The sequence below is a fragment of the Eulemur rufifrons genome, chromosome 7 (assembly GCF_041146395.1).
Source record: "Eulemur rufifrons isolate Redbay chromosome 7, OSU_ERuf_1, whole genome shotgun sequence".
Classification (NCBI taxonomy): Eukaryota; Metazoa; Chordata; class Mammalia; order Primates; family Lemuridae; genus Eulemur; species Eulemur rufifrons.
Window position 1 is genome coordinate 102,788,388 of NC_090989.1, and position 24,503 is coordinate 102,812,890.

Genomic DNA, 24,503 nt, shown 5'->3' on the forward strand with positions numbered 1-24,503 from the left:
AGCTGGGCAGCAATTTAGTTTCTTTGGTTCTGGGAATGGAACATTCTTGTTCATGGTAGGAGGCCAGGGAGCCCAAGATCTATTCTGAAATGTGCTGATTATGCTGGGATCAGGACGTCGTGGACCTTGAGGTCTGGCCTAAGGGCACATTAGCCAGGGTAACGCCCTGTCCTAGAGCTCCAAACCTGCTCTCAGGTCCAAGAGAAGACTTGCAGGCCGGGCGCGGTGGCTCACGCCTGTAATCCTAGCACTCTGGGAGGCCGAGGTGGGCGGATCGTTTGAGCTCAGGAGTTCGAGACCAGCCTGAGCAAGAGCGAGACCCCATCTCTACTAAAAAATAGAAAGAAATTATATGGACAGCTAAAAATATATATAGAAAAAATTAGCCGGGCATGGTGGCACATGCCTGTAGTCCCAGCTACTCGGGAGGCTGAGACAGGAGGATCCCTTGAGCTCAGGAGTTTGAGGTTGCTGTGAGCTAGGCTGACGCCACGGCACTCACTCTAGCCTGGGCAACAGAGAGAGACTCTGTCTCAAAAAAAAAAAAAAAAAAAAAAAACAAGAGAAGACTTGCAGCTAAATGTGACTCCTCACGAAGAAGAAGTGAGGACTCTCTGCAGCCCTCCCCGTCCTCAGAACGGGCTCTAAAATACCCTCTTGTAAAAGATATTCGATTCCTTGGCATCTTTGGGGATCCCAACTTTGATGTCTGATCTTCCTGTAATGCTAGCGTAGGGACAGGCTGGTAAACAGGAAAAGCAGTCTTTGCTTCCCCCGGAAGGAGGACATCCAGTTGAGGAGGCTGAGGAACTGTGAGATATGGTGATGAAATAACAAGACTAGCTTTCGAACAACCATCATGGAATCTGTTCATTCATTTACTCCTATGTTCAACTAGCATTTCTCCATCCACTCTGCTGCCACTCTGGACCCAGCCTCCCCTGCCCCTCACATAGGCCACGGCAACTGCTTGCTAATGCTACCTCCCTACAGTCCATTCTTCATACAGGGACCAGAGGAGGGAAGGTTTGGGTGGGCAGAGGGGGCCAGAGATGGTCAATATCCCCAGTTCCAGCGACGGTGGTAGAGGGAGAGAGCCAGGGGGAGCATAGTGGTACCACCAGCATGTGGGGGACGGCAGACCCTTCCCAACAACATGTCAGAAATGGTCTGGGCAGAGTCCCTTGGTTCCACAGATGCCCCTGAGTGATACAAACAGGCCCTGACTTACTTTCCAGCGGCGTAGACCTCAGCAGTATCAAAGAGATTAACGCCACTTTCGTAGGCGATTGTCATCAGCCGTTCAGCGACCTGCAAGGGGGTGAGAAGGTCAGTCAGAAAGGCCAGATGCTTTCCAAACCTGGGAAGCAACTTTGAATTGTCTACTGGTCTTTAGTAACACTAAAATCTCACTAACCGCCCTGGTTTTTCTCAGTTATAGTGAAGAGAGAGAAAAAGAAGAGTTGAGGCATCCTTTTCCTCAGACATAGAGAGGGCTAAGGGATTGCCCGGAAGGCTGGGATTGAGTCTGCCCTCAGAGGGATGAGGTGGATGGATTTGCATTTCTTATGCTGCCGGGAAGACATGGTTTGACAACGTTCTCTGTGGCATCCTAATCTCTCTGACAAAGGGGGTCATTTGTATCACTGGTGACTCCATCCCTCAACTCCTTTCTCCAAGCCAATAGGTTTTGGCAGCTGGCTGACTCCTGGCCTGAAAGCTTGTGACTTTCCCCCCTGAGGCTCAGACAGAGCTAGGACTGTTGTAAAACTCCTGACACCCACAGTTCAGCAAAATCCCATCACAGAGTGACCACTGAGCCAACACCAAGGAGGGAGGGAGTGCCCTGACCCACCGGGACCTGCTCCTTACAGTTCAGCTTGAAAACAGCTCTCAGGGATGCTCGTTCCTGGCTTTGCGTCGCTGAACACAGTGTCACGTGTGACAGAAGACTGGAGGATAGCTATGCACAACAGCTCGAGGGGTGGCCGTAGAGGGACAGTGACAACCCACAGTGGAGAGGGCCCGTTCTTTCAATTTGCTGATGGACTTATTAGCCGTGTGAAAAATTACACACCTCATCAATAATTACCATTGCTTTTCCATTATGTTTTTGATGGTAGGCCATCCAAATGCTTCATCAGCATTTCCAAGATAAACTGTTTTTCTGTTGCTTTGAAAATTGGCCTACCAAGAAAATCATTAAGCTCGCAAAATGGAGTCCATGCCTATCCTTTAGCATAACAGAAGCACAAATGCTATTACTGCTTTTAATTTGCTACCATTATAGCATGTATCCTAACTAGAGATCAAAAGTTAAGGCAAGTATAGTTTTCTCTGTTGTGATTGTCCCATGTTTTAGAAATTATTGTGCCTGTGTTGTATCTTAGCCTTGTGTCATGTCACATGACATACTGGTACATTAATATTGGGAAATCCCCACTATTAAATCTTATCTGGAGAAAAATTCTAAGATAAGATGAAGAATTCTGGATGGAGATCTGAACAAAATGATGTTTCCCAACTATAGGATTTGAAGACCTGAATGTGGAATAACGGGAAAAAAAAATCACCAGCTAAGTCTGAAGACAGCTTTCTGGTCTTGAGTGTCCTGCTTACTAGATAAATAAATGTAAGCAAATCATTTGACCGCTCCACATTTCAGTTTCCTCATCTGCAAAATGGGGATGATTTTATTCAGGGATCTCCTCCTCCCCCGAAGCCATGAGGCCTCCGGAGGCTGATCTCCCCTCCCTCCACGGCCCTGTGGGCCCAGGGGGAAGGGGCTCAGGAACAGTCGTGTGACATATTCAGGCCAGCGAGATGCCAGGAGAGATTTGCTGAGGACCCCCAGGAACACTTTTCCTTGTTTTTCTTCCCAAGTTTCTAGAAGCAACACTCTTTCCCTGGAGTTACTGTTCTGACTGAGGCCTACAATTCCTGCAGCTGTGTTACCACCTGCAGGAGAAGTGGACGCACAAAGGGACACAGGGCCAGGAGACTCTGGGAAGCAGAGGGGACATCACTGACTGGGTTTGCTGAAGCGTGCTCTACTTCTAAACTAGTTTAAAAGCCAGAATAATTTTTCTCTTAGTGGTTAAGCTGATTGGAGTTGGATTTATTGTTACCTGCAATTAAATGCATCCTAACTACCGTACAGATCAGAAAATGTAAATAACACTCTGAAAATTAAGTGCTATAAGCTGGTAATATACTCATCATTATTTTAAACAATTAATATTCATGAGTTACATCTATCTTGGTGTTATGATGAAGCCAAATCATCTTTGAGAGGCATCTTACAAAGTTATTTAGTTTGGTGTTTGAATCCTTTTGATAATGTCCCTGCCAAGCAGTAATTCAATATACAGTTGAGCTCTCCCAGCAATGGGGACATCCCCACCTCCCGAGGCAGCTTGATAATTACGTCACTCAGCACACTGTGGTGCGGCAGTCCCTGGTATTCCATATTTGCACCTGCTTTGTATTGAGATCATCTGAAGCCAGAGAGAAAGAGGGAACATCTGGGGAGGTGAACTCATTGCTCTTGGCCCACATTTTTGCCACATGGAAATAGCTGAGCTCCAGCCATTGAAGCACGGGTGTGGCTGGGTCTGGCTGTGCATCCCTTCCTGGGGAGGGGACTCCCTGGGACTTGGGGAAGACACAGCTACTCTCTGGAGGTACAATAGCTGTTCGTCTGGTCTGCATCTGAAGTGAGTGCCTTTGCAGCCATTCATGAAAGCTGCATGGTACAGTTTTTAGTCTTGGAATTTTGAAATGATTCATCTCAGAAGTCAGCCCTGCATACTCTGACCTGGGTGAGCTGGGCTTATTCTAGGAGACAGCATGCACTGCGAAGGGGAGAGCAAAAACTAGAGGAAATGATGCACATACCCTTGGCCCCTCTGCTCGGAAAGGGAAGATATTTTTGTCTCTTCCCCCTCCCACCACCATCCCAGGCAGTGGTAGGTTACACGTGTGCTAGATATGGTAGATTACTAATTGTAGTCCTCTCTCCCTACTTGCTACCTATTTTGTGTTGCCTTAAAGTCTGTGGCCTTTGCTCCAATATCTGTTGCTTTGCCTCTGTGTCTGCTCTATACACCCTTACCTGACGCCAATCAGAGAGCCCCACGGTAGACTCTGTGATGTGCCACCCAGGTCTTCCTTCAGAACCGAAGAGCGTATTCCTGGAGCTGTTGGGAATGCTGCCATCAAATGGCCTTCAGCTGTCAGCTCTTTCTGGAAATTGCACTTGGCTAGAGTCACTAAGCCCAAGGTCAGACCTGCTTCCCAGTCAGCCTCTATCCAATGACTGGGCAATACAAGGGATATAAAGGCCCAGTCCTCTTGTCCCAACTTGGGACAACTCTGCAGGGCCATCTCAGGTTCAGAGCTCCCCAGGGGCTGCTTGGGTCATTGCTGAGGCTGCCTCATGGGCCGAGGTCTCTGCCTGCTCAGTGCTGCTTCCTTCTCCACCCTGTGCTGACCCTGAGGGCACTGCCTGATAACGTCTCTCCATCTCAGAGTGCACTTCCCAGGGAACCCCCATGAGACAAGCCCTCTAAGGGGACCTGTGCCCAACACTGGGAAAAGGCCTCTAGATTGACAAGAATACACAGTTAAGACCCCCTCCCCAGATCTGCTAAGTAACACTGGTGACTTTGGCAGCAGTGGGGAACAGCTTCTGTTCCTCCAAGTGTCTCCTTAGGAATGAAACTAAGAAGCACCTTTGTAAAGGGCTTGTTCTGGGCCTGGCACCTGGCTCAGCACTTTACAGGGATCGTCTCACTAATCTTAACCACAGTCATGCTGGGTAGAGGGTATTTGCATTTTACTGGTCTGGCAACTGTTAGTAAATGTGTTATAAATGTTAGTAAATCAGGTTGGTTAGTGGCAGAGTAGGACTGGATCCACTCAGATCCACTCTCCTTGACTCCTCAGTGGCCTTGCAGGTGGGCAAAGAAGGACCAGAGGGACTCAGGGCATTGCCCGCAGGGGGGTTCTTGGCACTCGATGCTTTCGGATCTCACTTATGCCGTGAAGGTGTTCCTTAAAGGCAATGGTAAAAATAAATATCACTTTGGTAAGCATTGTTTTGAATGTGTAAATGATGATCTAAGGGGATTTTATGGTAAGCATAACTACTACAGCTGCCATTTATGGAGTGTCTGCTACCTACCAATCAGAGGGCAACATAAATGTTTGTACGCATGACGTGTTAATCCTTTCAACAAATCTTCAAGGTCAGCATTATCTTTTTTTTCTTTTTTGGTTTCTTTTTCTTTAGGCCCAGTGCAGTGTGAAGGGTCAGTATTATCCCATTTTTACATAGGAGCAACTGAGGCTGAGAGAGCTTGATTTAATTTGCCCAAGCCAGGGTGACCAACTGCCCAGTCTGCCTAGGACTGAGAGAACTTCTGTGATGTGGGCTGTCAGTGCTAAAACTGAGAAGGTCCTGTGCAAAATAGAACCAGTTGGTTATCCTAATTAGAGCTAAAAATAAATATGTACATACATAAAACAAAACCATGCAATAACAGCAATAAAATCTCTTCGTGAAATGACTAATATTAATTCCAAACAATTCATTCCCTAACTGTTCAACCTGCACACATAATAGATTGACAGCCTCAAGGGATATTAATAGTCTAAATGTGAAAAATACAAGAGGCAAGATAAAATCGACACTAATCTTTGAGTCAATCTTAACCATTTCCTGTGATTTAAACATCCCTGTAAAATGCCAGGGTCCCAGGAAGAGTACTTCTACGGTGTAGCTCTCTCTGCATTTTCTTTCATCAGCATAACAGAGGCCAATAGTAACTTACCTCATCTGAAATTTGACCTCCAAATGTCACCCATGTTCCTAGAAAAGAATAAATATTTGTACATTATTCATAATCATTTTCCTAATATTATGCATAATAAGAAGAAACTCTTTCTTACCTCAGGGATACCTTAATAGATTGCACAGGTAGTTTACAAAGGTGCCTGGATGAGGGGCACGTGTTGGGCTGCTGTCCAGCCTGTGCTCCTTCACTAAGTATTCCAGAAGGGGTCTGTGTCCCTCTGGAGGAAGCGGTGCCTTTTCTTCACTCAAAGCCACCATATATTCTAATGGCACCCCTGTCCTAAAAGATGCTTCCTCTGCTATGGGAACATGAATGCCAGTGGACAAGGAGGTGGTGTTATCAAGCCTGCTTTGCCACACACCCATTGTTGCTCTCACTTAGCTAAGAAGCCACTTGTTCTGAAAGTGAAGGTAAGACCTTGCGTTTTGGTTCTTCTTGTCTTTGCTCCCAAAATGGGGCTGTATTTTGTATTTCTTATTAATGTTTCAAAAGGAATCCTCTCAGATGTCCTTCCAGCGCCCACTTACAAGACCTAAGAGGTGACACTCACATACTTTCTCTGTTATGACCTGGTACTCCAAAATGGAAATCTCCACTGTTTTGGGGTTTGGGAAGGAAAAAGAAGAGAGGAATAAGCAGCAGCCAAAAACTTGCATTTGTAAAGCAAGAGGAATGCAGACATGGAGCGGACACTTGCCATGCCGGTCTCCAATCACCTCATTCATCCATTCCCTCTTTTATCCATTTTTTGAGCCCTAATTACATGCCAGCCAAAGGCATTGTACCCATGTGCAGGGGACAATGAGGTGATTGACCCAGTTCCTGTCTCCCAGGAGCTCACGGTTTACAATACTACTTGATAAATGCTACAACTGAGGCAAATACCTGGAAGTAAAGGAGGGAGCGCTCTACTTAGACTGGAGGGAGTGGCACTCAAGAAAGAAGTCCTAGAAAAGGCAACACCTTGGTCGAGCCTCACAGGAGCTAACTGCATGAAGAAGGAAGGGACAGGCATTCTGGGTAGCGGCAAGGAGGTAGGAGACTTCGGAATGTGCTGACCAAGAGCCTGGGCCCTAGGCCACATGGTGAAACATGGGAGCAGAGAGGGAACGGCGGCAGGAATGGTGTTTGTGGGGGCATAAAAAGAAACTCTGCTGGAAGCATATTTCACATGTTATAATAAGAGTTATAGCTAACATTTATGGAACACCTTCCAAATGCCAGACAGTGCTTTAAGAATGTTTTATATTTTTTATCACCAATCATTTTGACAAACTTACAAGGCAATTTTATTATCCTTATTTCCAGATGAGGAAGCAAAGATTAACCAGTCTAATAGGTGAAATACCCAGGATTCCCCAAACATGACTGGCTTCACGAAGGGTATCCTTTTTTCCACACCATACTGCCTCATTAGAATATTCCCAAATCAATTTTGGATTAATTTTGCACTTGGATTTCATACTCTATAGAAGTATGTTGGTGTAATTGTACCTTTTCTCTTAGTTCTCAGGGACTAAAACAAAAGTAGCGTACAGATCATTTTGCTGGTGCACTCTACACCCCCACAGGTTGCAGACTGGCAGCCCCCAGGCTGCACTCAGCTCGTGGACTTGTTTTGCTTGACTAGAATGGTGTTGACGCATTTTGTGTTTTAATAAATTTTGGGTAAGTTACCAACATTTGAACAATTAGGCGATTTTTCTTAATGTGTTTTGATTTCCAGCTTCTCTCTTTTTTTTTTTTTTTTTGAGACACAGTCTCACTTTGTTGCCCAGGCTAGAGTGAGTGCCATGGCGTCTTCCTAGCTCACAGCAACCTCAAACTCCTGGGCTCAAGCGATCCTACTGCCTCAGCCTTCTGAGTAGCTGGGACTACAGGCACGCGCCACCATGCCCGGCTAATTTTTTCTATATATATTTTAGTTGTCCATATAATTTCTTTCTATTTTTAGTAGAGACGGGGTCTCACTCTTGCTCAGGCTGGTCTCGAACTCCTGACCTTGAGCGATCCACCCGCCTCGGCCTCCCAGAGTGCTAGGATTACAGGCGTGAGCCACCGCGCCCGGCCCTCCAGCTTCTCTTGACAATGAAGGGCTTGGGTCCCCACAAGTTGGACGTCCCCTAACTCTGAGAAGCAGACCTTTTGTGGAAGGACTGTGCCCTCCCCAGTGAGTTAAAGCCCCCACATCTTCCTGTCGTGGGGGCACTGAAACCAAATAGCAGTTGTTATTTACGACCACATGTTTACTGCTGTTTTTCTAACTGTAAAATGAATAGGAAAATGAACTTGTGCATCTCCTAAAAAATAGAATTAAGCATTGCAAGAAAAACATAGGAGTGTACCTTTTTTTTTTTTTCTTTTGGTGGATGAAAAGAATACCCAAACAAAGAATGTTTGCACAGAAAAATTACATATTAAGGCACCATAATAAAACCAGCCATGACTGGTATACCGAAAAGATGGGTGTTGGAAAACTTAATGAACTGAAAAAATGGCAGCATTTGTTTTTGAATGAGAATAAAATAAGGGAGCTACCGTAAAATACAGTTCTCTATTAAGTGAAAAAATTGTCTGGGCGTCAAAACCTTTTTACAGACAACACATTTATAAAAGAGTCTCTTTTGAATGTGCAGAAATTATGTGTCCAGAGCATCAACAAGCATTTGCAAATGTTAGTCTAACCAGCAACTTTGTAGCTCAGCATGTTAAAAATACGATTGAGAACTTTCAGGACAAGTTAAATTATGGGTGGCATTTTCTCTTGCAGCAAATGAGAACACAGATATAAAGAATAGCACACTGTTAACTATATTTATTTTTGGTGCAGTGAGAATTTTGAAGAGGTCAAAGATCTTTTGGACAAGGAGCCCATGAAAGGTAAAACATCAGGAAATGGCTCACTTTGTGTGATGAAAAGGTCTCAGACCACTGACTGTAGAATGCACTGGTCAAAGTCACTTTGTGTACTGCAGATGGAGCTCTCAGGATGGGTGGGATTGATGCGACAGACCAAAGGTGGCACTATTTTGTAGGGAGACTATCCCTAAGTCCATTAATTTCCTCATTCATCAAGAATTGCTTTGGGCAAAAAGCTAAAATGGGACAAGCCATAGATTCAGTAATTAATACCACAAATTGGCTATTTTTCTATGTCTTCCAGCAAAATTAGGTCAGTGTTTGCTTAATGAATTTGCTGGCTTACTTGTGCTGTGGTGCAGAAGAGAATTTTTTTTTTAACCATTTATGTCATCAAAGGGAATAGTCCTTTTTCCACTCAGCAGTAAAGATTGGCCCAAAGTCCCGAGCTTCTTGCTTATAGTACAACTCATCTACACCTTTGGAATATTTTTCTACAGAGACATTCACAAGTGTTTGCATGAATGTCTCATTTGCTTCTCTCAGTCCTGACAAAATTGAGTCTTTGGGAAATTAATTTGCTGAGGACTAATTTGGTCTACTTTCCTACATTGCAATCAGTTTCCAGAAATGAAAATGATAGCCTAAAATGCATTCTTCAGTACTGTGCTGTTGAAACCCAGATTCTAAAAAAGTCCTCTGACTTTAAACTTTATGAAAAGAAACTAGCATCACTTCGTTTACCTTTCTTAATTAATTTTTGATAGTACAAATGAAGAGTTATGATTTAAAGTTATCAAACTATAGTCCAAAATGGTACTGAAGACTAAATGGAACAACGTGGAAAGACAGGATTGTGTACACGTCTTGGAGGGGGTTGTTCTATAGACAAGAACCATTTACAATGGCTCCACCCATGTTGAAAGAGCCTATGTTTAGGAGCAGCTCTATTTTAAAATTAATCTGACAGAACTACCACTGCTGGCTTAAGTATTTCAAGCTGCATTCTGTACATCATAGTGAAAAAATACAGGGCCTGAAAGATGTTTAGGTACACAAGAAAAGGTGTCATGTTTCTGATTCCAAATCAAAGCAGTAATGAATTTTGAAATAAAAATACAGTAATAATTAAGTGTTTTTCTTTTTCAATTAGTTTAAAAATGTTTAAATGAAATAGTATATGAAAATCATATATATTTACATATATGTGCTACTCATTTATTTTCTATCTATTTGTTTATAGAGTTTATATCTTTTACTAGAGAGTAAGCTGAGGGCCAGGATTTTATTTTATTCATTGTTATTATCTCCGTGGCCCTAGATAGAAGTGGATCCTTAGTAGATGGTTGGTAAGTGTTGGTTAAATTGAATTAAGTTGCCCTTTTAACTGTTATCAACCTTTAAAATATTGGAATAATTTCCCACCAAACATGTTTATTTCTATTTGTAGAAAAATGAATAATGCTCATCAATATTCTTCAGTTCTTCTAACCTCCAGATGATTGAAATGTTTCTCTCCATCCCTGGGTACCCACCCAGTCATGCCCCCTCCCGGAGCGGGTCCGGGGAAGGGCCTCCTGCCTGGCTGCAAGGCCTCCTTCGAGGACAGGGTGTGGCCCAGAGTACTGAGGGTCTGCTGACCACCCTTGAGGAAGAGTTGCCACTTACAAATAGGACACATTCCCTCCTGCTGGACAGAGATATACAGCAGCCTTCTGGATGGGGGAACTCTGTTTCTTTGATTTTATTCTCTACTGTGCCCTACTGCAGAAGAGCTAAGGTGGTTTATTTGTAAATATGATTCTGAAAAACCCTTTGTGACAGTTTTCTTAATCATTTTTCTGCCTCTGATGAGATCATGCCTTCCTGAGACTTAGGATGTCATATGATTATTTCACTGTGGAATCTCAAATTAGTGGAATGTTACTTAGAAGATAATTTTATTAAGCTGGCACTTATTATTTCTAACCTTTTAAAAGCAGAGGGAATATAAAGAGAACTGTTGAACTGTTATTGTATCTTCTGATGAAACTCCTTCAGGCACCATGGAATACATGCTTCGAAAACCTCTGTTAGGCCCCTTGGAGTTCACCTACTGTGGCATGGAAACATGACTGATGAACTGTAAAAAGAAGAAAACTGCCTACACATGCACGTGCACATTCACACACACACACACACACACACACACACAGCTATCTTGGTTACATAGGTATCTTTTGGTGATTAGTAGGGTAATTGCTTCTTGCTTATTCATTCTAGAAACATGCTCGTCATTTATACGAGCTCCTTGCTTTGAGTATGAAGAGATATTTACATGTAATAATGTTAACATCTTATATCATCATAGTGCAATTATCAAAACCAGGAAATTAACATTGGTACAGTTCTAGTGCCACAGGCCTTTTTGTGAATTTCATTATCTTTTTTTCTCTTCCAGGATCTTATGCAGAATCTAACATTGCATTTAGCTGTATTTCTTCTTAATCTTTTCCCATCTGTGACAGTTCCTCAGTCTTTTCTTGTCTTTCATGACCTTGACACTTTTAAGAGTATTGATCAAGTACTTCATAGAATGTCCCACAGTTTGGATTTGATCATTTTAAGGCTATAGATTTGGTGATTTTCTTTTCTATGTTGCAGTTGGCTTGAATATATTTTTATAGCTATCAAGAGGGAAGGGACTATGTAAAATACAATTATAATATTTATTATGCCACAGTTAATCCTTCTTCACTCTTTCATTCAACAAGTATTTGAGTCTATCATGTGTCAAGTATTGTGCTTAAATTATCAGGATACAACCGTGAGCAAAACTGGCAATTATTTCTCCCTCATGGAGCATATTTACGAGGAAAAACAAAATAATGAGAAAAACAAGTTAAACATATGGTGTTTATTTATAAATGTTAATTTTATAAATAAATAAACTATAAAATACATAATGCTGATTGGCACATGTTAAAGAGAGTCAATTTTATAAAGCATGGATAGAGTATATGAAATATCTGGGGGTAGGTGTTAGAATTTCAGGTAGGATGGCCAGATAAGGTTCACTAAGAAAGCAGCTTTTGAGAAAAGACCTAAAGAACATGAAAGAGCTCACCATGCAGCTCTCTAGAGAGAGTGTTCCAGGCGGGGGGAGCAGTGAGGCGGGGGCTTCCTTGGTGTGTGCAAGGACAATGAGGGAGCCAGTGTGGCCAGAGGAGAGAAGGTGAGGCCCAGGGGTCACGGGGGCCAGATCATGTGGGGTCATATCAGTCACAAGATGGGCCTTGGAGAGGCCAATGGAGAGTTTTGAGTAAAGAAGTGACTGATGCCATCTGAGCTTCTTTTAAAAGGAACACCCTGCTGTGGTGCTGAGGATGGAACACAGAGGCTGAGGCTGAAAGAGGGCACCAATCAGGGGGCCACTGCGATCATCCAGGTGCGACAGGACAGTGGTTTGGTCCAAGGTGGTGGTAGTGAGGTGTGGTTGAATTTTGGATAGATTTTAAAGGACAGGCAATAGGATTTGCTGATTAAAAGTATATAGAGCATAGGGCAACGTATGTAACCTGCAATTCTGTATCCCCCATAACAATAAGATGAATTAAAAAAAAATAATATTCACAGGCTATAAAAATGGTTAACAGAAAATAACTTAAAATGATAACTGGGTTCTAAGTGTTCTGCCTCCCAGCACTACTGGTAGTAAAATTATAGGCTTTCTTTGTCCTGTTCCTTTAAGGGTCTCCATCCTAAAGCCAATAATCTAATTAAGAAACAAACTAAATTGAAAAGACCACCTATCAAACTAAATCAGTCTACAGTTAGCTGGCTATTTTAAACTCCCTTGTAAAAGAAATTTTACCTCTATAAAAATCTCTGCTTGTAAGGGCATCTTCCTTTCTGTGTCTAAACCACTGAAGACTTTCAGGATAAAAAGGACAATGGCTGGAAGTTTACACAACAAATCATACCTTTGTTTAAGTCTAAGTTCTATGCCTTGAGGTATAAATTTTCTACCTGTTTTCATATCTTTGGAAATGCAAATTTAGAGTTATCTAGCAATTGTTTAGGGCAATAAAGCTAGTAATCCAGAAATCACTGAAGTAGGGGAGAGAAACTATTTGAAAACTGGCAAATGAAAAATCTTATAAATCTTTAAGATCTGTTTCTGACTGTGTTTGTATGTCATAGTTTAAAGATTCTTTTCAGTAATTTGAAATCTTGAAGTCATGTTAAATTAAGTAGTAGATAATCATAAAATGAATTGCTTCTGTGTAAATTACTGAAATAATTATTAAACATAAGTTTAAGTTTATATATTTTAACATCTCACTTTCACAGGATATTAAAAGCTAAATATATTTAGATCTATTGGGGACTGACAATGATTCAAAGTTACCTTAACTTCTTAGGTTTTTCCTAGTAGTTAACATTGTAATTAATATATACAATTAAAACTAGTAAATATTAAAAATTCTATATGCAAATTATATTTTTAAAAAGCAAGTTTTGTTTTTGATAAAAAAGGTTATAAAAAACATGGAAAAATGATTTTTGTTAGGTAATTTTGCCTAACTTAAAAGTTTTAAAAATTGTTCTAAATTAAATAAATAAAAAATAATAGATAAAACTAAATGGATTAGAAAGTTGGGAAAGAAAATGGTAAAAATTGTAAAAGGTTTATAAAAATCTTACCTTATGGTCAAATTGATTAAAATTAGATAGATGTGTTTACAAGATTTTATTAAAATTAGCTTTACTATTAATAATACACTCATACAAAGATAAAAATTTGTTTTCTCTCTTAAACAAGATTTTAATATAATATTAATAGATATAGCAAAAGATAATTTGTTCACCTTTTGAGTAAACTGCAAAAAAAGAAGAAGAAAAAACGAGACAGATTCAGTTTGCCTCTTTATTATCCTGTTTTTCATTGTCTTTATTCAACATAATACTTATCATTTAAGAAACTTAGGCTCCTCTGTATCAAAGAGTATGGTTTTTGCTTTTGTAAAATCTTTGAGTTTTCACTTTGGCTGAATAAATGACTTATTTTATAATAACCTGTGATTCTGTTTTATGACAATAAGTGTTTTATGACAAGTGTTTTAAACTTTTGATATTCGACAGATTTTCCAAAATCAAAATTCTAAATTCAGTCTTTTTGACTTCAAACTAGTTTTTTACTTTTAATATTAAAGCCACTGAAAGTCCAAAAGAGACACATTTGGCCTATTTGGTATGTTAAAACCATACAAAAAGCATTGTCACATATAAAATGGTGTTTAACTTTCTTTGAATTATATTTATATAAACATGTTATTAATATGTGTTCTAAAATTGTATGAGATTCCTAAAATTCTGGTATGCCTTGGTATATTATCAGCAATAATTATGGTTATTATGTTAAATTGTTGTATGCCAAAAAATAACCAAATTTCCTTGTAAAAAAAAAAATAAAAAAATAAAAGCTATGGAAAAAAAAAAGAAAAACAGAAAAAAAAAAAGTATATAGAGCATAAAAGAAGGTGAAACTTCAAGGAAAACACCAAGGTGGTCAGAGCACGGAAAGAATGTGGAGCCAATTCAATGCACTTCAATACAAATTGAACAATTTTAAGTTTTGTAAACAGAGCACGTGTTGAATGCAGGTTAATAGAGTCAAGGTTAGCCAAATGTAGTCATGACTGAGAGGTATTTAATCTAGAGGATATTAATTTAGAGGTACTAATCTATATTACTGAATAATTTAAGATTCAAGCCCCAGGTATCATTGAAATTAGACAACACACTGGGCAAAATTAACATATTCAATGTATTATTTGATAGTTACCCTAGAGGGAGTAGAGCTAGAGGTGGGAGCGTCTCCCTAAATTGCATATCCAGCAAGAAACACAGTGTAAGCCCAGAGCCAGAGCTGATGCGGAGAAGCAACTCTGAGCTGCTGGTCACCACCTGAGCCCCTGAGCACCAGGGCAGTAGCCTGCTGAGCACTTTCTCCTCCGAGCTGTGTGCTGAGACTTCCACTGAGAATGTAACCCTGTCCCACACCCTTACGTCCAAACTCTCCTTATTCTGCAGACCCAGAACTTCAGTTTTGAGGCCAGTGCTGCTAAAAGATAGCTCCTTAGCGCTTCCTCTGGTGAGTCAAAGTATGTCTTGCTACATCATTAGAATATTTTAGGTCTCTTTTCCATTAACTCTGTAATCCTGAGAAACTTCCAACCTCTTGATTTCTTGTTTCTTTATACACACAATCAGGAAACCTAAGCTTCCTTCCTCTCTATAATTTCATGACTTTGTTGTTGGACTTTGAAGGGAGAGGAAGTTATTCCATGCACTCTTCTCCTACTGCTTTGAACTAACTGCTGATACCATACTGGTCACTTTCTATTATGACTACATAGTTTATTTTTGCCTATGATAGCCACATCAGACTGCAACAGTCCTGAGGACAGGGACCAAATTTAATTTAAATTTTAAATTTTGGCCATTGAAGCGGAGCCTGGTACATGGTAGGTGCTTAATAAGTGTTCAATCAGTAAATAAACACTTTAAAAACACAGGCATTCCTGCCCTTAATAAGAAAGCATCTCTAAGCCAAGACCATTTGCAGAGTGTTGGTTGTTTCCTGCACTATTTTGAACAAGAAATTTTTAATGTAGGCTATACATTTGAGTATCCTGGAGAGCTTTAAATAGTACTACTGACCCGGTCCCTCACCAGACCAGTGAAATCAGAATCTCTGGGCACGGAACCTTGGCATCAGTATTTTTAAAAGACCTCAGATAATTCTAATGGCAGCCCTGGTTGAGAACCACAGTTCTAGACTCTTGTCTTGTTTATAGTGTCTCATCCTTTTCTCTACACTCTGACTCGCCTTTCTACTCTTTTACTCAAGTGCTGCTATCCCCATTTTCCAGAGGTCAAGTGACTCGCCTAAAGTTCAAATAACTCATAAGTAGCACAGTAGAGGCTGGGATTGAAATCCAGCAGACATGCTCTCCCCCACCCACCTCTGCCCCCTCAGCCACGGGATGGTGTGGAGCGAGCACTGTTCTTTCAGTAAGAGAGGTGAGTTGCAAAGTTACCTCAAGCTTCTTCACATCGATGCAGAATCAAATCAAAACAAACAGAAAACAAATTCCTAGAAATCTGGCCCCAGGGGGAAGTGTCTGAAGATGGGACTGGGATGTACGGACAGATGACAGAGATGAGGAATTGGCTTCTTGCCCTTGGCACTCGCTACTCGTGGAAGGGCACAGGGTGGAGACGCCCTGCCGCTGGGGAGGCCTCGGATGGGGCTGAGCAGGCAGGAGGGTGGCAGGCAGGCCGGGGCTGGAGTTCTGACTCCACCTCTCACTGGCAGGATGGGGCGGGGTGGTAATAATGATAACTAGTTCACAGGATTTTGAGGAGGATTCTGTAAAATTGGCTAGTGCTTAATAGCCTCTATCCTAGCACAAGCATTAATTCCCAATCTTAGATTAATGGGTCTTACGCTCCAGGCTGCGTTAGAATCCCCGAGGAGGCCCACGCTGAGATTCCGATTCTGCAGGTCTGAGCTACCCCTGGGGCCTCTGTATGTTTAACAAGCATCCCAGGTGATTTGGAGGCAAAACGATACTCTGAGAAGCCCTTCTGTGGCTGCTATAGATAAGCTGGATGCAGATCGGTGTCTGGGCGCCTGGACACGTTCTCTTTAGAATGACGCAGACAAAGCGTTCCTCCTGGTTCTGGCTTGCATCTGTCAGTGTTTTCCACAGAGCCTGGCCCTTATTTTTGGATCCAAGCTGCAGCCTGGTCTTTCATTTTTGGCTTCTAGTGTGTTGCTAATGAGCATCTGGCCAGAGTTAGCAAATGTGATAACAACTTAGCCTTTGCTGTTTTACTTTCATTACCTTTTTCTGCAAGAACCAATAATACCGCCCTGGCTCTCGGGGCTGGGGGGTGGGGTGCTCTCACACCTGCACTTTACAAAAGAGCTTGAAACAGCGAGGAAACAGGCAGGAAGTGGTGAGGGCCAGGTGGAATAAAAGTAGGCCTGTCAGGCAGGTGAGGTGCAAATAGTATTCCCACTTACAGAGGAGACTAATCCGCATGCACACGCACATATGCAGGTATTCTTTTTCTTTTTAAGGACTAAATATTATTTAGAACCCTTTCTACTACTTAAAGTTTCTGTATAAGTACTTAATAAAATAAGAAACAAATGAGAAAGACATTCTCAGCTTCCACCATATGGACCCATTGTGCTTTTCTAGATCCTTCTGTGCCAGGTGCTTTACATACATCAGCTCTAATCCTTATGGCAACTCTGTAGGGTCTGAATAAATTCCACCTACTTTACAGACGGGGAAGTGATGAGGTAGAGACCGTGAGTGGTAGAGCAGTGACTTGCCACAGCTGTTCAGTGGTGAGTTCTCCAAAGCCACGGTCTCCCCACAGTGCCGCGCTCGTTTCTGGTGCTGCCGCTTCCTGGCCTCCCCCAGTCCCCCGGGCTCTGCTCCAGCCAAAGGGTAAGGCCGGGCCTTTGCTGTAAATGCTTGCAACAACATCCCGCCTTGCGGATCTGCCCATGTTCTTTTCACTGCCGGATGCCTCTCTCACTAACCTTCGTTCCTTAGGATAAGCTTTGCACCTATTTCTGCCCCCCAAGTGCCTATCTGGGTGAATGACGAATGCTCTGCCCTTGCCCCACTCCTCTGGGTCGCCTTCCTGCTCTCAACTCCTCCTGAGATCAGGATGTAGCTCGGGATTTTGTTGTCTCATGAGCACAGAGCTGTTTTCAAACCCTTAGGAGCTCTGCAGTCAGGGCAGAGGGCTGGGCCACAGTGACATGTGCCCATCATTGATGGGCCCCTGGGGCAGGCTGTCCCCAGCAGGGAGGGCAGCGGCAGAGGGGAGTTGAGTCAGCCATTAGGAAGGGCTGCGCTGGCTGGCTGGGCCTCCCAGGAAAACCTGTGGAGAGTTGGAGCCTCCCCTTCTTCTAATGCCTGTGTGTAGACTTGAGGTTTTGAGGGGTAAAGGGCTGGGATTAACTAAGGTTCTTCATGATCCTTACAGAGAATGTACAAATATTTGATATTTTCCCTCTTTCTTAAATTTAAAGATTTATGTATTTAAGTGCCAGGGGATATTGCAAGTTCCATTTTAAGATTTGTTTCAGGGCAAATCTGCTTGGAACCATTCTGTTCTGTTTCTCCATTAGTTTGACCAGTACAGTTTAAAGACAAGGGAATAGCACTAGAAATAAGATGAATGATGGGGACATGAAGTTTAGCGGAGCCAGTTTTCTGTGATGAAGCAGATTGCAAGGGCTGACATTCCTCTCCAGAGACTGTGTGAGCAAAACATAGGAATAAAATTTCAGTGCGTTAAATCTTTTCCCAAAAACAATGACCCACTCTCTATACTTGGATGTTAGAATTAGTGATACACAGTAATTTAAATCCATGGCTTAATCTCCTCAAGTTTGCTTATTTAGGTATGACTCCTGAATTGATTGATTTTGTATCTGTTAGGAAAACTTAGAATAAAATAAAACCAAAAATGCCTTAGACAAATTTTTTCTTCTCTGTGTGTTTTAGTTTTTTCACACATATTTTCGAAATAAATATTACTTTTATAATCAGAAGCAAAAGTTTTTTTTTTTAAATCCTCATTACTGGGAAATCCATTCATAAGCCACAAATCACAGCTCTTCCTACTTCCTAAACATGAAAAAGAGGCAGTGTTTATATTTTCTTCTTCTTTACCATTTTTTTTTTTAAGAGACAGGGTCTTGCTCTGTCACCCAGGCTGAAGGGCAATGGTGTGATCATAGCTCATTGTAGCCTCGAATACTGGGGTTCATATGATCCTTCTGCCTCAGCCTGCCGGGTACCTGGGACTACAGGTGTGCCACCACACTTGGCCAGTTGTTTTAGAAAAAATTTTTTTAAGATGGGATCTTGCTAGATCATCCTGGCTGGTCTCAAACTCCTTGCCTCAAGCAATCCTCTTGCCTCAGCTTCTCAAAGTACTGGGATTATAGGCATGAGCCACAATGCCCAGCCTATATTTTCTTAATATTTTGCCTGAAGTTTCTTCGTCAAAATTCTTCACATTTCCTTGTACTAACATTTACCTATTGAAAATTATTTCTTACAAGAAAGTTTTTAGGGCCTTCAAAACCAGCATGCATCATTAATGAGCCTTACTTATTTTGTTCTTTGAAGAACTCCTGTAATAAATGTATAGGACAATTAATATAGGTAAAATAACACTGTGTTAGAATAAAATTAGATACTATGGGACACAAAGACTAAATGGCAATTTCTGATTTTTAAAACAAATTCAAATATTTTCAATATCTTCTTCTGAAATGGTATCTATTATTAAGGTTGAAAATCCCCTTGTTTTCCTGTTAACTCTTAGCACAGTGTCTAGAATATAGTGTGTGCTCAAATACATATTTTTAATTTTTTTTTCATTTATCTTTTGCTTTTACACAGTAAGTTACTATGAATAAGAATGCTCTGGACAAACACTGTCAAGAAGCTTGAAAGTCAATGTGACCTCCTTTATACTTTCTTTTATCTATGAAAAATTGATGTCAAATCTTTATCTTTGTGTAGGGATATAATTTTTTGATGGTTCAGTGAGTTGTTCTGCCCCAAACAGTAATAATTTTGGATAGCTCTGATGTATCTGTACATAAAAAACACAGTGTATGCTCACAGGGCTGTCCGGATCTGCTAGGAGATAAATTTTAATTCCATGGCAAGGAAAAGAAACTTCCTTACTGAAAACAACATAAGTATAATACATTGTAAAAAAGAATAAAAAATATCTTGCAACAGTCCTTTCAAATTCTCCCTATTGGGTTATGAACTTCATGATGTTTAGAGTATTAAAAATCATTAATAAAAACTCAAAGTAGTAATACAAAATGATTTGTGCACTTTTTGACTAAGAAGTTTTTGAAATATAGAAAAATTAAAACTGAGGGACTAGGCTGGGTATAGTGGCTCATGCCCATAATCCTAGCACTCTGGGAGGCCGAGGAAGGAGGATTGCTTGAGCTCAGGAGTTCGAGACCAGCCTGAGCAACAGTGAGACCCTGTCTCTACTAAAAATAGAAAAAATTAGCCAGGTGTGGTGGCATGGGCCTGTAGGCCCAGCTACTCGGGAGGCTGAGGTAGGAGGATCGCTTGAGCCCAGGAGTTTGAGGTTGCAGTGAGCTATGATGACACCACTGCATTCTAGCCTGGGTGAAAGAGTGGGAAAAAAAATTAAGGGAGAATATAAGGGATAATTTAGCAAAAACCTGATAAAGGCCGGGCGTGGTGGCTCACGCCTGTAATCCCAGCACTCTGGGAGGCTGAGGCGGGTGGATCACTCGATGTCAGGAATTCGAGACCAGCCTGAGCAAGAGCAAGACCCCATCTCTACTAAAAATAGAAAGAAATGATCTGGCCAACTAAAAATATATAAAGAAAAAAATTAGCTGGGGATGGTGGCGCATGCCTGTAGTCCCAGCTACTGGGGAGGCTGAGGCAGTAGGATTGCTTGAGCCCAGGAGTTTGAAGTTGCTGTGAGCTAGGCTGACACCACGGCACTCACTCTAGCCTGGGCAACAGAGCAAGACTCTGTCTCAAAAAACAAAACAAAACCAAAACAAAACAAATAAACAACAAAAAAAAACATGATAATTAGAAAATGTTCCCAACCATATTACACTCAAATTAACCCAGATCCCATATTTTCTTGTAGATTTATGGATTTACATATAAGGATTACTTTATTTCATCTGTGCCTGATGGATACCAACTGTTAAAATTTCAGCTTTAAAAAAATGAATAATGTTCTTTTCCTAACAGAAAATTCATAGCCATACCAAGTGGATGGGGTACTTTTTCATCACCCACAGAACTATGCATAGACTTTCTTTTTATGCACAGACACTTTGTCTATTTCTAACTAAGGGACAGAGACCTTCCCTTTTCAGTAATTACATGCAGAAATTTAACATGTCAAAGGAGAAAATGGAGCAATCCTAAATCATAAAACCATGCTGGTACATCTTTAATCTTAGGAGATTCCATTTAATGCAAACTCTAGATAGAGTCATTCTCCTTTGAAATGATATACTATGCTAAAAAATTAATTATGGTAAAGGAGAAGCACAGCACAGCTCCTGGCAGCCTGGGCTGGAGACAAGCTTTCATTGTCCGAATGCTGATGCTTCCAGACAGGCTTCGGCATAAAGGTGATGGCATTATAATCATATAGTCCCGATTGCACAGGATGGAGTGACAATTCCTAACAAACTGCATGAAAGGTTACCTGAGATTTAGGCAACCAGAGACATCAAAAAATACAAATGTTATATTTTTATCTCAACAGTATTTTGGATTGTTCTCCAACATGGAAGTCAGGCCTTCTTGAGACATTTTCAAACCTACTAACATCTCAGGATGAACTCTGTTTCCCCAGAGACTGTATAAAACCTGGCATATAGGAGGTGCTTATGGAGTGTTTTATGAATGATAGAATTCAAGAACAGCACAGGAGAAATGATCAGCAGAGATGTAATGTACAATGAATTTGTTGATTGCCCGCTGATTTTTTTAAAAAAATAATTCCTTGCTTGGAAATGAGTTCATCTGAATGAGTCCATCCGTGGTCTTTAAATGAGTTAGTGGTCTGGGTACTCACCAGCCACCACACCCGAATACACAATGGAAGAACATTTCAGAGGGTGGCTGGGAGCCCGGCACGGATCCAGGGAGTCATCCCGGTAGAATAATGCTTGCATTTGCCATCTTAAAGCAGTGATAGCATAATTTTCTCTTCTTGCTGGCACTGGGGGCTCTGGCTGTGGGAAACAAGGGAGATGTTCCCAGAGGGAACTCCTGGGGACCCAAGTTATCTGTCTGGTGACACTCCATCTTTGATCTTTTGTGATTGGTCAGGAACCCTAGAACTACTCACTATGAGAAGGTAGAACTTTCTGCTAACTAGGAAAGAGTATACAACTGTGGTGAAGAAGGTGCCCTCGAAGCTCTGGTGGGCACACTGCACGATAGCTCCTGAAGGTCAAGTGGAGGTCTCAGGGCTCCCTCCGTAAGGACACAAGGACAGGAGTTTTGTCTGCCTTGTTCCCCACTGCCTCTCCAACACCAGGACAGAGTTCAGTCTTGCAGGTCAACTATCCCCCAGGTCCTAGGCAACAATTCTGAAATTATTTATTTTATTTCCCATCAAGCTTGAAGAGTGGTAGGTTTTTCCATTTTCTTTCAGAGATGCCTGAGATTGAGTGTGCCCATGAATAATTAGTTCACCTTTGAGACTTTGCTCATCTTTAAAATGCATAATGACACCTGCTCACAGCATTGCTGTGAGAACTGAGATGATGGTGATGCCAACTCATACTTTTTTGAGACCTTACCTTGTATGACACACACTTGGTAGACATTACCTCACTTAAAACTCACCACCACTCTGCAATTGAGTTTATTTTCTGGTAAGTGACCGAGCCAGGATGTGAGTCCAGGCAGTCTTAATGACTTCAATAGTGTGTGTTAGTGTCTACTATAGTGCTAAGCATACAACAGGTGCTCACTATATGCTACTTTCCTTTCTTCCTTTTTATCTCCAAAGAGATAATATTTGAAGCAGCAGACATTCTGTAAGAAGATAAATGACTTTTTCATTGAAAGCCAAAGTCAACATTGGAATGTATCAATTCCAACACTATACCCATCTTAACAAAGCCCAGGAAAATTTATTATGTATTATGGATTATTCTGAAGTTACACATGGAGAGTGATGAACAGACTAAAACATTAAAAAATGCTGCAAAATTCTGAATTTTAATTGGAGACCAAAAAAGCTAAATGAAAAACAAACACCCCACCTGCCACTTGCTTCTTGCATTGGTTACCAGAAGTGGCATCCACACTGCTCTCCGGCCAGGCCTCCTGAACACTGCCTGGGCAGTGAAATTGCTCTCAGGTGCTCAAAGCTTTCAGGGTTGGCTCAGCCATCTGACGAGCAAGTAACTTGGGTGGCAGCCAGAGTTTGGAGCTCCTTGTCCAGGCCAGGCATGCTCAGCTGCAGCCCAATTAGTAGGACCCTTCTGATGCACGTCCCCATCCCAGAGATACTGGGTTAGTTGGTCTGAGGAAAGGTCCAAGCATAGGTATTTTAAAAAATCTCCCCATTTGACTGTAATGACACCCAGAGTTGACAACTGTTTTAAGTAGTGGATTGGGATGTTATAGGAATGGACTCACTCCCTCTACACACTCCCAGTACAGCAGGAAGCCTTGGAGTGCTAAGAAGAAAGGCAATAAGTACCGGCTCAGAGGGTGAAGAACAATGCACCAGGGAAGGTTACGCTTCTTGCAGGGTCATTAGCCCCAGTGAAATAAGGGTTTCAATATATTCCTTCAAGATTCTCCCTTTGGTGCTTTGCCCTTCATTTTATTAGTACTATTAACCTTCTGCAAAATCCCAGTAGCAGTAAATGACTACAGTAAAAGCAGCTTAGTGGAAATAAAAAAGGGTGGAATAAAAAAGAGCCTTAGCAGTCTTGTTTTCTGGGACAAGATTACAAGGGCCGCCAATCCTGCCGGAGTAGGGTGCAAGTGAGATGCATCAGTGTGATGGGGTCAGGGTGGAATTTCCCCCAGTGGTGCCACGTAGGATGATTAATTCATCATGGACATCTAAAAGCTTAACTGAAACCCACTCGGAGATGGGCCACTAGATCATTATATTGTTCTTGCATATCTTATTAACTCTGGATGACTCTTGATTTTCCACTAACACGCTTTCATGCCAGTGGCACCCATATTCAAATAGAAATACAAACTGCATTCCAAAGACAAACATAAGTGCATTTTAATTTTCTGTGTCACTATTCCTCTCCCTTAGCAGAGGCAGTTGAGAATCCACTGTCTCCTTCATGTGGCTCCAGTGGGTCAATTGGAGGAGCCACACAGCAGTCACTAATCCTTCTGAATAAAATGCCAGTCCTTCCTAAAGTTACACTGGTATAGAAATTACATGCATTTAAGACACTCTGGATATTGCAAACTCCCAAGTATAAACCTCAATTTAAAAAAATTTATATAAGACAGGCATTGACTATTAGATGGAACAGAAGAAAAGGTTGATGGGATGGAAATATTAGAAGACCACAAAGCTGCTACGAAAAACAGAATGAACATGCACACATGAGAACTTGGGTGGAGGTGTGCCTTACGCATATTTCAAAGATATGCATGAAAGTTCTGGTCATTCGCCCTTAGTGCTATGATCTCTCACACTTGCAGATTTTGCACAGTTACCTTCCCCACACACTCGTACTTCAAACTCTTTCTCTTCTTCCAGTCTACCTATTAACATTCTCTGTCTTCAATTCCTTCCTTTACCAGGAAGGCCAGGATGGCTAGATGATGAGGCTCACCATTTAGAAGGTTCTCTTGCTCCATTCTCAACTCCACTGATGCACTGACTTTTCACTGCACCTGTCTGGCAAAAATCCAGCTGTCTGGGTGTTCATCGCCTATAACCAAGACAGCAGCTGTGCTGGAGAAAATCAAAGACTGCAGGGACTGATACATCGTGAATTCTCTCCAGTGACTGCTCATCCCTCTTAGAGCCCACTAGTCCTCTGTTTCCTAATCATTTTCCTCCGATGTGTGCATTTCAAACCCACCCCGCTTTTTTCAACCTCAGATCCTACCTCCCCTCCTTTAACCTTAGCAGATAACAGCGCCTCCTGCTTCACAGCGAAAA

At 41.7% G+C, this 24,503-nt stretch overlaps 1 protein-coding gene across 5 annotated transcripts in view; it reads right to left on the reverse strand.

Annotated features, from left to right (window-relative positions):
* The window catches only part of KCNAB1 (potassium voltage-gated channel subfamily A regulatory beta subunit 1), a 375,912-nt gene that overhangs the window by 66,874 nt on the left and 284,535 nt on the right, over positions 1-24,503 (reverse strand). For all 5 annotated transcript variants that reach the window (XM_069473059.1, XM_069473056.1, XM_069473057.1 and 2 more), the window contains exons 3-4: positions 5,835-5,872; positions 1,232-1,311 (exon numbers count right to left, since the gene is read on the reverse strand). In XM_069473059.1, coding sequence (XP_069329160.1) covers positions 1,232-1,311; positions 5,835-5,872 — 118 coding nt within the window. The remainder of the gene's footprint in view (positions 1-1,231; positions 1,312-5,834; positions 5,873-24,503) is intronic.